The 16,184-nt window shown below is 39.2% G+C and overlaps 1 protein-coding gene across 1 annotated transcript; it reads left to right on the forward strand.

Annotated features, from left to right (window-relative positions):
• Positions 1–6,530: 6,530 nt before the first annotated feature.
• LOC127974902 (terminal nucleotidyltransferase 5A) lies at positions 6,531–10,453 on the forward strand. Its single transcript, XM_052578476.1, has 2 exons — positions 6,531–7,098; positions 7,940–10,453. The coding sequence occupies exons 1-2, from the start codon at positions 6,709–6,711 to the stop codon at positions 8,717–8,719; spliced, it is 1,170 nt and encodes a 389-aa protein (XP_052434436.1). The 5' UTR covers positions 6,531–6,708; the 3' UTR covers positions 8,720–10,453.
• Positions 10,454–16,184: the final 5,731 nt, after the last annotated feature.

The raw sequence follows: 16,184 nt of genomic DNA on the forward strand, positions 1-16,184 counted from the left end.
CTGAATTAATCTGAGATGAGAGATGATGCCCTGTCAGGTTACCGGATATAGAAGACACTTTTCAACCCTTGTTGTTGAGTTGCTAATTTAATTCAATTCTTTGTCATTCCATCAGTTCAATAGATTGTCAAATCTATGCTATTGTGTTTCAGAAACATTAAAATCAGCATTTTAAGGGGAATCCAAACATGAAATGTTTAAGACGAGCTGCGCTTCATGCTGTTTTCTGTCACACAATGGCTTATCTATCATGTCTAATATTTTTACAACTATTCACTATATTGCATTGATTCATTCATTTTCCAAACTGCTTGTCCTGTGTAAGGAAACACCCCGAGTGATGCAGCTCATTAACCGCTGGATGAAGTAAATCACTTTACTCTGTGTAATTGTTTTAAAGAGAGACTGTCATGGAAAAGTTTGTTTATTTCAGTAGTTCAACTCAAATTGTGAAACTTCATGCACACAGACTGAAGTAGTTTGTCTTTTGGTTCTTTTAATTGTGATGATTTTGACATTTAACAAAAACCCACCATCTCTACAAATTAGAATACTTCATAAGACCAATAAAATAAAAACATTTAGTGAATTGTAGGCCTTCTGGAAAGTGTTCATTTACTCTACATGTCCTCAAAGCTTGAAAGGGGCTCCTTTGCTTTAATTACTGTCTCAGTTCAGCGTGGCATGGAGGTGATCAGTTTGTGGCACTGCTGAGGTGGTCTGGAAGCTTTTCCTCTTGACAATACCCCTTAGATTCTCTCTGGGGTTCAGGTCTGGTGAGTTTGCTGGCCAGACAAGAACACCAACACCATGGTCATTTAACCAACTTTTGGTGCTTTTGTCAGTGTGTGCAGGTGGCAAATCCTGCTGGAAAATGAAATCAGCATCTTCAGAGAGGTGGTCAGCAGGAGGAAGCATGAAGTTCTCCAAGATTTCTTGGGAAACGGTTGCAGTGACTTTGGTTATTGGGCATTCCTAAATTCCTCATGGAAAGTTGTAGTTCGTTTTCTGTGTGGAGAAACTATCCAGCGATCCTGAAATGTGCACGGGATTCATTTGTACAGACTCAAACCCGACCTAATCCTCATGATTATGCCATTATGCAACTGAAAACAACGGTTTTCATCGATAAAGTAACCCCCCAAGGGGTGAGGGGAAGTCGTGGCCTAATGGTTAGAGGGTTGGACTCCCAATCGAAGGGTTGTGAGTTCTAGTCTCGGGCCGGACGGAATTGTGGGTGGGGGAGTGCATGAACAGCTCTCTCTCCACCTTCAATACCACGACTTAGGTGCCCTTGAGCAAGGCATCGAACCCCCAACTGCTCCCCGGGCGCCGCAGCATAAATGGCTGCCCACTGCTCCGGGTGTGTGTTCACAGTGTGTGTGTGTGTGTGTGTTCACTGCTCTGTGTGTGTGCATTTCGGATGGGTTAAATGCAGAGCACAAATTCTGAGTATGGGTCACCATACTTGGCTGAATGTCACTTCACTTTCACTTTTTCACTTTGTTGTTGTTGTTAAAGGAATAGTTTGCACAAATCACCCTTCCAGATATAGATGAGTTTGCTTCTTCATCAGGTTTGGGGACATGTAGCATTGCATTACTTACTCACCAATGGATGATCTGCAGTGAATGGGTGCCGTCAGAATGAGAGTCCAAACAGCTGATAAAAACACTTCAGTCCAATCTAGAGAAGACCGAAGCTTGATAAAGCAAAATCGTAGTCTGTATCGTAGTAAACGTATTGTTTATGCATTTTCCATTATATTGATTCTATATGCATTATAAGCATAATTTTTCCCCCTTATTAGATCAACAGTCGCACATCACTTTTCATCTCTGACAAAAAGATTTTGGGGAAATCTCTGTGTAAGAGTGACGGAGAGATTTTTCCCAGGTGCCGCGACTGCTCTGATCTCATTCTGCAGCAGTGTGGATTATCAGGTTCTTGTTAGTCAACTGCTCTGAATAATGGAAGGCTGTGAGTGGAGAGTATTCTGAGCGTGCTTTACCCTTTCAGTGACTTCACTGATCTGCCACGCGTTTGACCTCATGGGGGTTCCTCCACGCACGTGCCGCTAGACGCCAGATCGGATTCATTACGAAGGCAGGATTGATGATGCGACGCTGGGAAACACTCTGCTCTTTACCAAACGTAGAAGAGGATTAGATGAGCTCCTGAAAGGCCTTCCAGGCACAAAGTTTTCCTTAGGACATATTGCTGTGTAGTGGAAAGTGACCAAACTTTATTTTATTTTATTATTTTTTAAATTAAAATATTTTCAAATATTGAAAATTGTATTCCATCAATAATAACATTTGTGTGAAAAAAGAGGTCAAATCTCATTGTTTAATTTTGATATCTCAGTGGCTGCTATATTTTAATTTATAAATTGGAAACTGGTCTTTTATTTAAGATTATCTACCTTTATTCTTCCTGTAGAAATGGACATGGCCATTTGAACATTTAATGGGTCTTGCTTCTTGTCTCATTCACATCCAGCTATTTTTAGCAGTACACGATCACTTGTTTTGCTGCTTAATATTGCAAATTGGGGTGTCTTACGATATTATTTTAATGTCTTATCTTAATTACATGTAATGTAATTCTTCTCATTATTTGGCTAATATATTAGCCTATAGTGGCTATCACCCATAGGCTTACTTCCGCATTGAAGAATAAAGTGGATCATTTAATGGTTTGTTCTCTTTGGCTTCATCTAATAATTATTTAACATGTCTTCGTGGGAATATCAATTTAATTGTCATCAGTTTATAGCTTTTTCCTTTCCTTTTTGTGTAGAATAGGATGAGATGCTTCCTTTTATAACTCCTTAACCTGAAACTGTAATGACATCATTCTCCATGAACGGACATCATTTTGGAGGGAAAACAACAGCACGGTCATCAGTATGCTTTAGCAGAAGATTTGATCGTTTCTGGGATGTTTTGTGCCAATAGTTACAGGCTTCACTCTAAAAAGTTCTTCATAATTTACGAATGTAGTTGACCCCACATGTATGTTCACTGGCTAACTTTAACATTTTTATTTCTGTACTGTTGTTTTTGGCACCCAATGAATGATTCACGTATAATTGACTCACAGAACAAATTACATCACTTTTAATGACCTGACATGACTTGAATGAATGAACTCAGAAGAGACTGGAAATTCTATTCTGTAATGACTTAAATCCTGGTGTTCTCCCAAAACTAACTGAGCAGTTACTATAGTTACTGAGGCTGCGGCTCCAAGAAAACCAGAGTACAAATGACACATTCAAGCTCTTCTGTTTATTTCTCTGTCTCCATGAACTACAGTCATTAACACAATCGCATTAAGTCTATTTGACACATCCAAACATTCGGTCAAATGTTTGGGGACACATTTTATACTGTGTGTATCCATCTGCACGCTCTACACTGAAAGCATTATTAAAATAAGCATTTTAAAGGAGTTAAAACTTGAGAAGAACCTTCCTCTCAAAACCTTGAGCTGAGGGCAAATGATTTAGAAATCAGGAAACTGTTTGATTTCTTCACTAGCTTGGTTATAACATACCGAGTGTCACCGGTGTCATAAATCACCCGTGTTTAAAACACAAAATTATAGATAAGATAATATTTATACATGGTCACTTCATGCATCTTGACTGATTCATTTGATTTCTGATTGTGTTTCTGCAAAGAGGTATACATTTTCATTTCTACACTATATGCAAATATAGTTGACTTTAATTAAAATGGCAATGCAAGGCCACAAAACTTTCAGTTTAATGCATTGCAATGCATCATGTGGCCTGAACCATGCATTTACACTGGGCCGAGTCTAAAACATCTTTCTAATTCAGTTTCTGCAGAGCTCATGCAAAAGTGTGAAGAAAAGAGAAGTTGAATTGAACTCGACTGTAAACATGATGTAACTGAAGATGACTGGTAAAGGTTTTAATGAGCCATACACAGACTGTTTGAACATCTGACCCTTGGAAAATCTTGTGGGACGTAAAAGTGCACGCATGAACACCTCCACACATTGTTGCATGTTATTTCTTCAAACAAACATAATCAATGGCCAGCTGTGTCAATAACAGCAGATAGCTGACAGCACATGGTGTTTATTTCATAGAGAGAGTGGACATGCAATCCACATGAGTTTAGCAGCAAACACGTTTGCACACTTCTATTGATTTGTGAACGTGTCCGCTGTATTCTCAACATCTTTTTTTGTTTATTAGGATGCAGTGTTTCTCAGAGACGTGGTCTGTCACAGTAAATGAGCTGTTTACTGCCGGAGAGCTGCAGCACTCGTCTGGACGCTTTAGACTTCTGGCCCGGTCACTTATTGAAAACTTCAACTCACTTTCAGACGTGTTTATGCCTGTACTTCTGAGTGGGCTAGTGATTGGGACCATGTGAGGGAATTTTGGAAATATAACAAATTAAGGCCTAAAGTGGTCTTAAATCATAGCAGAAAGTAGGAAGATGCATTTACTTGAGATGCACATTTAACATGAAATCTTCATAAAAGCCAATCAGATTTTAGTGTGTGGCCCACAATGGTCAGTTCAGCTGTTCCATATCTTCTGAACTCTTTAGTCAAAACTTGGCACACATGGATGTAATATAAGACAAATAACTGCAACTGGAAATGTATCATTGTGGTCAGTTTCTCCACTTCTCCTGAAGATCTTTCCTCGGTGGATATCATGCCAAGCAAATAAACTGAAGCACAGAATCAAACTCTTCCATTTCCAGTAATCTGACAGTGTTGTGTTTGGCTATTATCACGATAAGTAAGAAACAGCTTAAGACAATTCAGCTTTAGCGTTTGAAGGTGTGGATGAATACTGATATGAATATGGGTCAGTGGTCAGGTTATGTGTTATTGCATTGCTCTCGTCTGCTGTAGGTCTGCTGGTCTTGCTCATGGGGTTTAGCCTGTGTTAGCCTAAATGGGATCAAACAGATTTAAAGGGCTGGGTGAGTGCAGTGACGCAGGGCTTTGTGTGCGCTGATGAATCCTGACTGACAGCTGCCCCGCTCTGTCATGAGCTGAACACTCACCTCTGCATGGCCTCAGTCATCTAAGGTTATGAAGTTTGGACGTGCCACTTGGTGGTATTTTTAAAAATGAATGCTCAGTAGACATTACAGTGATATCCTGAAACACACTTTACAAAATAATGGTTCTTCATTAGCAGTGATGCTTCTATGAGGAAGCTTTAACATTCACGGAACCCTTTCCATTCCACAAAAGGTTCTTTTAAAATGTTCTTCACATTCAGACAAATGGTTCTTTTAAGAAATGTTCACTGAAAGGTTTTTTTTTGGGAAACCAAACACGGTTCTCCGATGGCATCACTGCAAAAATGTCCGGAGTGTAGATCAAGGTGAAAATGACTTTTGAAAGTCTAAGTGTGCTAACTAGTGGAAGTGCAGGTGTTTACAGATGTGTAACAAACCAGATGGAGTCATTTGTTGTTCAAGACGCTTTTCTATCACGTCCCTAGAGGGCAATAAAAGACACCAGACTTCCTGACACTCACCCTTCTTTTACTTTGTGTTACACTGACTTACATTATATTTCTTCTCACAAGCAGATGTGCTAGAATGGCATTATTATTATCATTTTCAGATGCATTACTGCTTTTATTACACTTTCAAACAATGCACTTATCTACGGTGTGATTTAATTAATATGACTATTACACATTACTGTTTGTGATTTATTTTCAAAACTTTTATCTATCTATCTATCTATCTATCTATCTATCTATCTATCTATCTATCTATCTATCTGTCTGTCTGTCTGTCTGTCATCTTGTAAAAATCTTGTGTTGAATGTGCATTTGTAATTTATTTCTAATCTTTTTTTTTTAAGTTTGTTTAAAACACAACTGTACTTGCAGATAATGTAATATTAATGAGAAAGCCACTTAAGAGCACTTAAAGAGACAAATTCATGTTTCTTAACACACCTAAGTGCACCTTTAAAAGGTACACTATGTAATAATTTCAAATTAAAAGTTCTACTCTAAAGTAAAGTTTAAATGATTGTTTTAATCTGTTTTTTAATGGTTTTGTCGTCCTAACTTACTAAAGCACATGTAAAGTCTTTCTGTATTTCATTTAATATAAATATATTTTAGATGTATTGCAAGTTTATTATAATTGTGTGTAACACTTTACTTTAAGGTGTCCTTGTTGTACGTTTCATATAGCCTACTTACTATTTTAATCACAATAAATAAAACATAAAAGCATGCAAGTAACACTAAGCCAAATCCTAACCCATATAGTAGTTAATTAATATTACTCAGCCCTTAAATGTACAGTATTATTACACTGTAACAAGGACACCAGTGTAAGGCATCTGTAAGGTATCTTCATGTGTCTGTGTGCTAAATGACTATGCGAAGAGCGCATGCACAGCAGTGGAGAGATGAGTCGTGTGTGTGTGTGTGTGTGTGTGTGTGTGTGTGTGTGTGTGTGTGTGTGTGTGTGGTGAAGTGATAGGCGTGACCTGAGGCGCACAGAAAGCTCCAGCACTGCTGTCATACTCCACTCTCCAGCACTGCGTGCGCGGATGACCCTCTCCACAGCAGCACACAGAAGAAGCGCCTCGCATCAAGCGCATTATGCGTCTCCTCAGCTCTCCTCCTAACATCTCCAGGCAGTAGATCGCTCCTCGACTCCAGCAGACGCGACCATGGCTGAAGGGGACAGCGCGAACTTCAGCGTGCTGAGCTGGGAGCAGGTCCAGCGGCTGGACCTCATCCTGACCGAGAGCATCCCGATCCACGGCCGAGGAAACTTCCCGACGCTGCAGATGAAGCCCCGGCGGATCGTGACGGCGGTGCGGAGCCGCATGCGGGAGCAGCGCATCCATGTGCGGGACGTGCGTCTCAACGGGTCCGCCGCCAGTCACGTCCTGCACGGGGACAGCGGGCTCGGCTATAAGGACCTGGACCTCATATTCCGCGTGGACCTGAAGGGAGAGACGGAGTTCCAGATCGTCAAGAACATCGTGCTGGACTGTCTGCTGGACTTCTTACCTGATGGGGTCAATAAAGAGAAAATCACCCCACTGACCCTGAAGGTGAGTGCTGAGATGCACGAGGGTAGTGGACTTTACAGGTTCAAATACAATTTTCACTTAATTTCCACAGTTCTGCAAACTGTTTTTAAAATTACACATATCCAAAATCTCATGATCACTCAATGCAAAATGTTATTTTTGTGTACAGAATCTGACTATGTTCTTCTTGTACAGTCATGAATAAAGAATCGTTGCAACACAAGCATGCATTATAAATAATAATAGTTATATTCAATTTATATTTATGCAAAATTGCTTTGCCATCTTTACAGTCAAAATAATAAGCATCTTTTGGGCTGTTTCTAATTGTACAGTTTAATATTTCACGCTCATTTCACAACTAATGGTTTTTGTATTCCTGCAGACAGTACAGTAAACCGTGACTTTACTTTTGCTTTGAGGGACCGCCGTTTATTATTTATCAGTAGGCCTTTGAATAACCTCAAACCGAATCTTTAACAATAATTTATAAGAAAGTGGTGTTTAAGATACTCAGCAAATATGAAGCATGTCACACTGAAGCGCACTACTTGACTTCACATGGCATGTGTTTATTTGTGATGTTTATTCAGTGTGTTATTTAAGATCATCTGCATGGATCCCCGTAGTCTCCAGTGACATTTAGTAGAAATGCAATTAGAGTAGTTTACTGATAGGCTGGTGAAATGCTGGTTTTCTGTCAGTAAGAGGATTGCACTAAAGCAGATTAAAGCCGATCGAGCGTTCTCAGCCTCTTAGATCTCCTGCGACAGGTAATAATGGAGAACTGATATGGTGAACGGATGTGTGCTTGAATCTTAAAGCATGAAACACTGAAACAATTGCTTGTGTTATTTTGCAGGAAGCATATGTGCAGAAGATGGTGAAAGTGTGCAATGATTCTGACCGCTGGAGTCTCATCTCTCTCTCCAACAACCGGGGCAAAAACGTGGAGCTCAAGTTCGTGGACTCCTTGCGCCGGCAGTTCGAGTTTAGCGTCGATTCTTTCCAGATTAAGCTTGACTCTCTGCTGCTTTTCTACGAGTGCTCAGAGAACCCCATGGCCAAAACGTTTCACCCCACCATCATCGGCGAGAGCGTGTACGGAGACTTCGCCACGGCGCTGGACCACTTGCGCAACAAGGTGATCTGCACGAGGAACCCAGAGGAGATCAGAGGAGGCGGCCTCCTGAAATACTGCCATCTTCTGGTCAGGGGTTTCCGAGCCGCCTCCGAGTCGGAGATGAAGTCTCTCCAGCGCTACATGTGCTCCCGCTTCTTCATCGACTTCTCGGACATCAGCGAACAGCAGCGCAAGCTGGAGTCTTATCTCCAGAACCACTTTGTGGGCTTGGAGGACCGCAAGTACGATTATCTGACGACGCTGCACGGGGTGGTGAACGAGAGCACGGTGTGTCTGATGGGACACGAGCGGAGGCAGGCCCTTGGGCTGATCGCCATGCTAGCGGTGCGCGTGTTGGCCGAGCAGAACGTCATACCCAACGTGGCCAACGTCACTTGCTATTACCAGCCTGCTCCTTATGTAGCAGATGGTAACTTTAGCAATTATTACATTGCCCAAGTCCAGCCAGTCTTTACCTGCCATCAGCAAACCTACTCCACATGGCTACCGTGCAACTGAACACCAAAAAAGATGAGCTGAATCATTGCATTGTTGAATTTGTTTCGCAACTGACCCTGTGTGTGATCGTCCACTTCCCCAATGTGCATCGATGCTTGAGTGAAATGAATGGGGTTTGACCGTTATCTCAAATGAGTTTGGAAGGCAACTTCTGCTCTGCCTTGCCTAATTCTCGGCCGATCTTGAGGTTTTACACTTGCTAACAGTTCTCTTGTGTGTTTCTGACTGGTTGACACATTGAATCCCAGTCGTTAGATGCATGAGAAGAGATCTGCAAGGTTTTGGAAAGCTGCGGTTGCACCCTTTAGTCCAAATGGAAACTGATGTATTGATAAGAACCTTTAACAAAGATTCTCTGAATGAGGCGAAGAAGTTAAAAACCAACAATTACAATTTTGTACAAACCAAAGATTTTAAGACTGTATTTTTATACTACCCAGACTATCAGCTGATGTGATAGTGCTGTCTATATTTGTACATGTGAATGCATTCGAAGTGCCTAACGTCAATGCAGTACGCCGAGGTGAGCAAAGCAACCTCAAAATCACGACACACGACAAAGAGACTTAAAGCTCGTGAATGTACATGATGTGTCCTGATTTACATAACAAGGATAAGTGTCCTATTTGTTTGCAGGTCAGTCTCTGTCTATTAATTGAACTCTTAATCATTTCCACAGCTTTTGAGAACCATCTTTTAGTTCAGTCCACATTTGAGCCGGCTTTACAGCAAACCTTGTGATCCAGGTGAGAGTTGAATGCGGTCTGAAAACAAAGAAAACACTTGTTTTGGGGACGAGAGCAAAGTTTGTTTCCGGACTTTTTAGATGTAGGGTGTTTGCAGAAGCACTTCTGATAGCGGGACGCTGTTTGCTGTAACATCCGAGCAGGGAATTCAACAGCTCCTGCTGAAGTAAACCCCGCTGTGTTCCTGCTCTCCCGGCACAGCTGAACCTGACCCCGCGTTCACCCGCTGTTAACAGAGTGTTAACCTGTTCTTGATTAATAGCGCTGCGGAAGGAAGCAGGCGGGGCTGTGGCATATATGTTTAGACTTGACAGAGAGACTTGAGAGGGAAGAGGAAAGCGAGAGTGTGAGGGAAAGCGAGACGCAGACGAGAGCGAGGGAGCGAGGGAGGGAGGGAGGGCTGGAGAGATGGGTGCAGCTGGTGAAGGGGTTTATCTCCTTCCACAAATGTCTTTTAATCAACACAGCTTCTTTCATTACTATGGGCAATTTTGCTGAACAGATTTAATAGGACTGAGAAGCACAGATCAGTGTCGCTTCACTGGAATGCAAACTTTTCAGTCAAGTTTCCAATATTTCTCATATCACAGCATGCATCTGAAGTGTGCTCAACTGTAGACAATTCGGCTTTATAAAGATGAAATCGGCAAAAAATAAGGAATGGAACACGGAATTCTGAATGAGATTTTCAAGGGTCATATATTTTCTTTTTTATTGAGATCAACTCATAGTATTTTAGCTTCTGTTTTTCAACCACTTCCTGATCTTTAGAGGCGAGAGACTTCACTTCATGTCAAACCCTGCGCTCTGTGCAGCTCATGCACACGATTAGAGTTTGCTGTCAGGTCCAGTGTTCATTTAACTGCGTACTCTTTGTGTTTCCGATCACACAGTGGACATCACTGATGTGTGAATAATGTATTCATCTGTCTGTTATGAGAAATTTGTGGATGTTTAGTCTGAATAAATATTCTTTTTGAACTGGGAAGCAAGTTTTGATTTATAAAATCTAAAAGTATGTCTATTTCCAAATCTATTTGTCGAGCAAATCTGAATTAAAATATTTATCTTGAGGTACACTCCTGAGTTTTTACATGAATATTTTAATAATTACAACAATATTAGCAACCCAGTTGTATGTACATGGTTTTCTGATGTTGGTTAATTGTCACATGACATGCAGCTAAACAACACAAACTGTCTTTTTAAGTGCTTTGTTTGCATTATTTTTATTTGAACAATAATAGATGACTTCTATAGCAGCAATACACCATTTCGGTCATGCAACCCTTTCAAAAGTGATTCAGGACTCCTCTATTTTTGTTGGACTGTTTACTTTAGTTTATTTCTGCACTCCTGCTTATATAACATACTAGGAGCTGTGGTATTTTTAATGTTATTTTATCTTAAAATAATTTATTTTGATTTAGAAATGATGTTTTAATTAATTATTAGCTTCTTGCGAATTCCAGATAAGGAAACCCTAATATAGTACAATCTAAAAGATGAAGCAAATCATAATATCTCCCTTTTAAAAACATCAGTGGATGCATTTCTAGGAGAAGTAAGACACAATGCCGTTACCGTGATTGACATCCAGCTGAATTTGCATTAACATTTGTTTTTACTCCGTGTGATCTGCAGTGTTTTAAAGACTCATCTCATCTCTTTTAGTATTTTACATGTTTGTGGTTCTCACTCGCCCTCCAGTTTGTCTTAACATTTTGACATTATCCTGTGGATTTTGCTGGCAGCGGGATATTTGAGTCGCTCTGTGAAGTTTGAGTTAATTTCTTGGCATTTTTGGATGATGCCAAATGCTTAGTGTTCAGATGTCTTGTAAAAAAACAACAGCAACACACATTATGTTTTTTTCTTATTGTATCGGTGAATTTAATTGTCATTCTGCTAAATGTCTTTTTTTTTTACTGCTTATTTTGTGCAGAATTTTTGTGTTCAATTGATTGACTATTGGACATGTTTTCCTCAATAAAAAATACAAAAAGAAATGTGCTGAATGCAGAATGTCCTTTATGTTGTGTTTAACTGTATACAGTAAATTCTTGCAAGACCTTTTCATTATGTTCACATGTTCAGGTTTTACTCTCTTTTGTTTAATATGCAAATCTAACAGTTTGATTACTTATGTCAGAAAATGTGAACACTTTCATCTGCTGGATAAATGTTTAGGATTAGCATGAACCAAAATGAGGTAGTTTTGTTCCACAGATCAACCAAAACACCTTTTAAAAAGGTACTTTTTCATGTGGCTTCTGCACCGCTTTCATCATCTAATAAAAGAAAAAAAGAGATATGATTTATGAAGTAATTTAACATTTAAAAAAATAAAATAAATCACATTATCATCACTCATACTATTTGGTGTAACTGCTGTATACAGAACTGCATGAAACAGAACCCCCCCCAAAAAAATAAATAAATAAATGAGAAATGTTCGTGACATCACCTAAAAGGAAATATAATTTTAGAGCTGGAGCGGAACGAACTTAAAAATAAAATAAAATAAATATACCAAAAAATACAGAGTGAAACTTTTTCATGATATCAGCTAAAAAGAACAATTATTTTAGAAGCCGATCTAATTAATACATGCACCAATAATGACAATCTTATTTTTATATTAAACTCCCCCAGCAGATTTCTTCCGGGGATCTTAAGACGATGTATAATGTATTACTACTGGATACTTGTCGGCATTTACACGCCATGGGCAGAATGAAACATAGGGACTTACAACCCATAATGAAGAAAGCCAGCAGGAAGAACTGCACTTCTCCAAGTGTTCTTATGGCTGAATTATACATTTTAAACACAAACCGCAAACAGGTCAATCGAAAAGGTCGTTTGGGGTGAACTGCGTCAGAATGGACTTCCTCTGGTTTTACAGGAGCTCAGGCTTCGACAACAGCTGCACTCAGTGAGCAATAAACATATATATGTGTGTGTGAGATGACATTTGTGTAAAGCCACAGTCTGCTGGACATGGATATGACATCAGCAGTAACCCGGGCAACCAGACCTTTAGACGGGTCAACCGTTAAAGCCCGCTAAGATTAGCTGTGTGTTTCTGCTTGATTGATGCGCGGTGAGCGATGATTTTGTCAAACGTGACGTCACAGCTCTTGTGTTATGTACAGGCCAGTAGACTTTGAACCTGGTGGTGATGTGTGCCAATGGAAACACTAGCTCTGTTCCTCCCCTGCGTAGCCCTTCTAAGACAACATCCTAAAAAAGATGGACAGATGGTCACATCATATATACAGGAACTCTGGTCACTCATGCTTCACTGACTCGGAAGGATGATGTACTCAACTGTGTAGTGTAGTAAGAAAGCTTATTTTGTCATTCACAATCAGAGTCTGACACCCTCTCTGGAACATCACTAAATCTACAACAGTTGAGTGCATCAAGTGTCTGATATTAGTTTATTTGGATATTTACGTGCTTCATCCAGGAAGCCTATTTACACTGCTCTTTTTCTTTCTGGAACACTGTACTAGAAAACATAAGTAAGCAATTTGGGTTGCACTTACTGATTCTGATTGTATTTATTTTTATTTCAGTTTTAGATTGTAAATGTAGTGCATCAATTTAAACCAAATCAAAAAAGAAATATTCCCAATTACCAGATATTAAATACTGTATTTCAGTTAACATTTATTTAACTCAAATAACAATTTTTAAATGGTTTTTAGTTTCAAATGAGTCTGAAGACTCCCTCTTCTATACAATATTATTTTTTCCCGTTTAGTTTTTTGCAAGTGCATTCAGGAATGTACTCGTGTGTGGAGAACACATGCAATTCTGCCTTTAAATTTAGCCGAAAAGCTTTATCTTCATCGCTTTGATCAGTCTTCACATCAAGGGGTCACTGACGTAGTTTGGATGCTGTCTAGGTAGAGCTGAGGTTTGGATCAGAGCTGCAGACTTCTGATCTTCTTTATGATCCTGAGCAGCCACTGGAGAGAACACATGAAATCACAAACCATTTGTTGAGTTTATTTTTTAAATCAGAGCCCAGCAGAAACTCTGGCAGTCTTGGAGTGGTGTGAGCTATTTCTCAGTTTTTGACTGGTAGGTATAGTAAAGTAAGTACTGTCAGAGCCGTCAAAGACGTTCCCTCTGTCGCCTAATGCGTTTTCCAACTGTGCACCGCCGGCTATTCCATGGGACCTTTTTCCTTTCGTTTCCGTGAGGCATTTTTTCCAGATGAAGAGATTTATGGAATTGGAGAAACGATGAAGGAAAGTGACAGTGTTTCCCAGAGCAAAGCCCTCGTCCCAGTGTTCCTGCCGAGGAATTAGCTCCACATCCAACAACTCACCGCCGACTGCTGACGCCACACCAATTCACCATCAGCCGCGTCAAAACAAACTCACCCTCACAGTAAAAGACACACATACTGTACAAATACACAGATCTGAAAAGTTTATAGGGTCTGTGAGGTTATTAAAGTTTGAAAAAGTCTGGTCTGCTATATTTACTTGAAAAAAAAATTCAATAAAAACTGTAATATTGTGAAATATTATTACAATTTAAAATAACTATTTTCTATGTGAATATACTGTAGAATGTCATTTATTTCTGTGATGCACAGCTATTTACTTAACTTTGCCTTATTAAACTCCTAATTACTGCCTGTTAGTATTGAGTAAGGTTTATGTCTGGGGTTGGATTAAGAATGAAGATAGAATGTGGTCGTGCAGAATAAGGCATTAATATGTACTTTATAATTACTAATAAACAGCCAATATGCTAGTAATGTGCATGCTAATAAGCAACTAGTAAATACTGAGAAAATGTTCCTTAATTAAAGTGTTACTAAAAACAGTTGTGCTGCTTCAACTTTTTGTGGAAACCATGATGCATTTAGTTTTTTTCAGGATTATTTGATGAATACAATGAATAAATGTAATTGTTTATTAGAAACAGAAAGTTTTTTGAAGTCTTGCACATGCACTTGAAGAATGCATCCTTGCTGAATAAAAGGATTCATCACTTTCAAAACAAAACAAAACAAAACATTTTACTGACCCGAAACTTTCGAGCAGTACTGAATATAGAATTGATCATGACAGTCTGGACCATTCAAACACAACAAGACGATGGCATATGACATAAACACAATGTGTATTTATGTCAACATTCAGCAGTGTCAGTTTCAATCAATCTGTTTAGCAGACTATAAAATGTGTACCATTTGAGGTTTACCAGACTGCAACCAATAGTATTTAGAGATAAACTATAACTTCCATAATATACATCTTTGTATGGAAATGATCATTTCTAGGCAAGGCAGGTTTATTTATATGGCACATTTGATACACAATGGTAATTCAAAGCTCTCTACATTGGCATGATATATTAAAGAGAAAGCTAAATAAAATCAGTTTTAAAGCCAACCATTGTTCAAACAATTTGTCCTCTAAGGTTTTTAAATAATTTAAGAATATAACAATTAATTAGAACAAAATGGATCCAATTTTAAACATGGATTGTGACAAATAGCCAAACAATCAGTAGAATTAAATGGACATATATCTTAAATGAAATAACTGCAGTGTCATATCCAGTTGTTTATGTAATCAGTGTTACTAGTGGATGGCACTTCATACCAGGAGAAACAGGGCCTGGGAATACCTGCTGACACAACTAGGTAATTAGATTTGGGTGCCATTTGCATAGCTATTTGGTGTTTTCATCATTTGTCCTAGTAGGAATGAACATGAAAGGTCCAAATATTGAACCCTGGGGGACTCCAATTTCAGCAGTTTCGTTTCCAACAAAAACTGTTCCCATCACACACAACATTAAAATGAAGGTAAAATTATTTTTTGAGAGAGGTGTGAGGCTGTGAGAAGAGACAAGGAATGTGTGTCTCAGGCTTGCTTTGATTGTTTTCTCACTGTTGTGCATGCAACTCTGTTGTTCAGCGTTTCAAACTGACTGGATGGAGTCTAGCAAGGCGATCCCTTTGTCTGTTGGATTACAGTCATTAGAGGTAGCAGGTTTGCATTTAGTCATTAGCTGCTGCAGAGATTATCACTCATACATGCAGGGCAATAGGAAAGTAGGGTAAACCCACAGACAGATGAGACATGGAGCTAATGGAAATCCACAGAGCTGGTGGAATCTGTCATTAGGGCTCCTAGAGAAATAATTGCTGCTCAGACACTGCTCTATAATATAAAGAGGTAATAGAATTGAAGTTTCCTTAATCTTTTGGGATGAGAGTTATTTCCACTAAGATAACATACTGTAACTTTCAAGTCTTATGCCCAGAAAGACTTTATTTAGATTTATTAAAACGGCCAGTCAGAAACCCAGTTACAGTGAAGGAAGTATTGTGCTTGCCATTATTGCAAAAAAGCAGAAGAAGAACCAAAGATAAGAGCAACATGTATCGTTAAAGCTTGTGCTGTTCATGTGGAGCAAGAGAAAGAAAGAAAGAAAGAAACTAAGAAAGAAAGAAAGAAAAAGAAAGAAATTACCATCCTGAGTCTTGGGTTACTTACGAGTAAGTATCAGATACAGGTGTAAAAGGTGTCAATTATTTTACAAACTTTTAGCCGATCACTCATTCACATACAGGGGAATCAGAAAAGCATCTGACCAAAACCTTTTTATGTGTCTTAACAACAATGGACTTTTTTTTTGCCAATTGAACTGCCAGTTTTGAGACTTATCTACTTGCAATA

Source organism: Carassius gibelio, chromosome B16 (assembly GCF_023724105.1).
Source record: "Carassius gibelio isolate Cgi1373 ecotype wild population from Czech Republic chromosome B16, carGib1.2-hapl.c, whole genome shotgun sequence".
Taxonomy (NCBI): Eukaryota; Metazoa; Chordata; class Actinopteri; order Cypriniformes; family Cyprinidae; genus Carassius; species Carassius gibelio.

What these genes read in the sequence shown, in the direction of transcription:
- LOC127974902 (XM_052578476.1), top strand. Translation starts at nt 6,709, where the DNA reads ATGGCTGAAGGGGACAGCGCGAACTTCAGCGTGCTGAGCTGGGAGCAG. An exon ending in TCACCCCACTGACCCTGAAG is followed by an intron (nt 7,099 to 7,939) that starts GTGAGTGCTGAG and finishes GTTATTTTGCAG; the next exon opens with GAAGCATATGTGCAGAAGAT.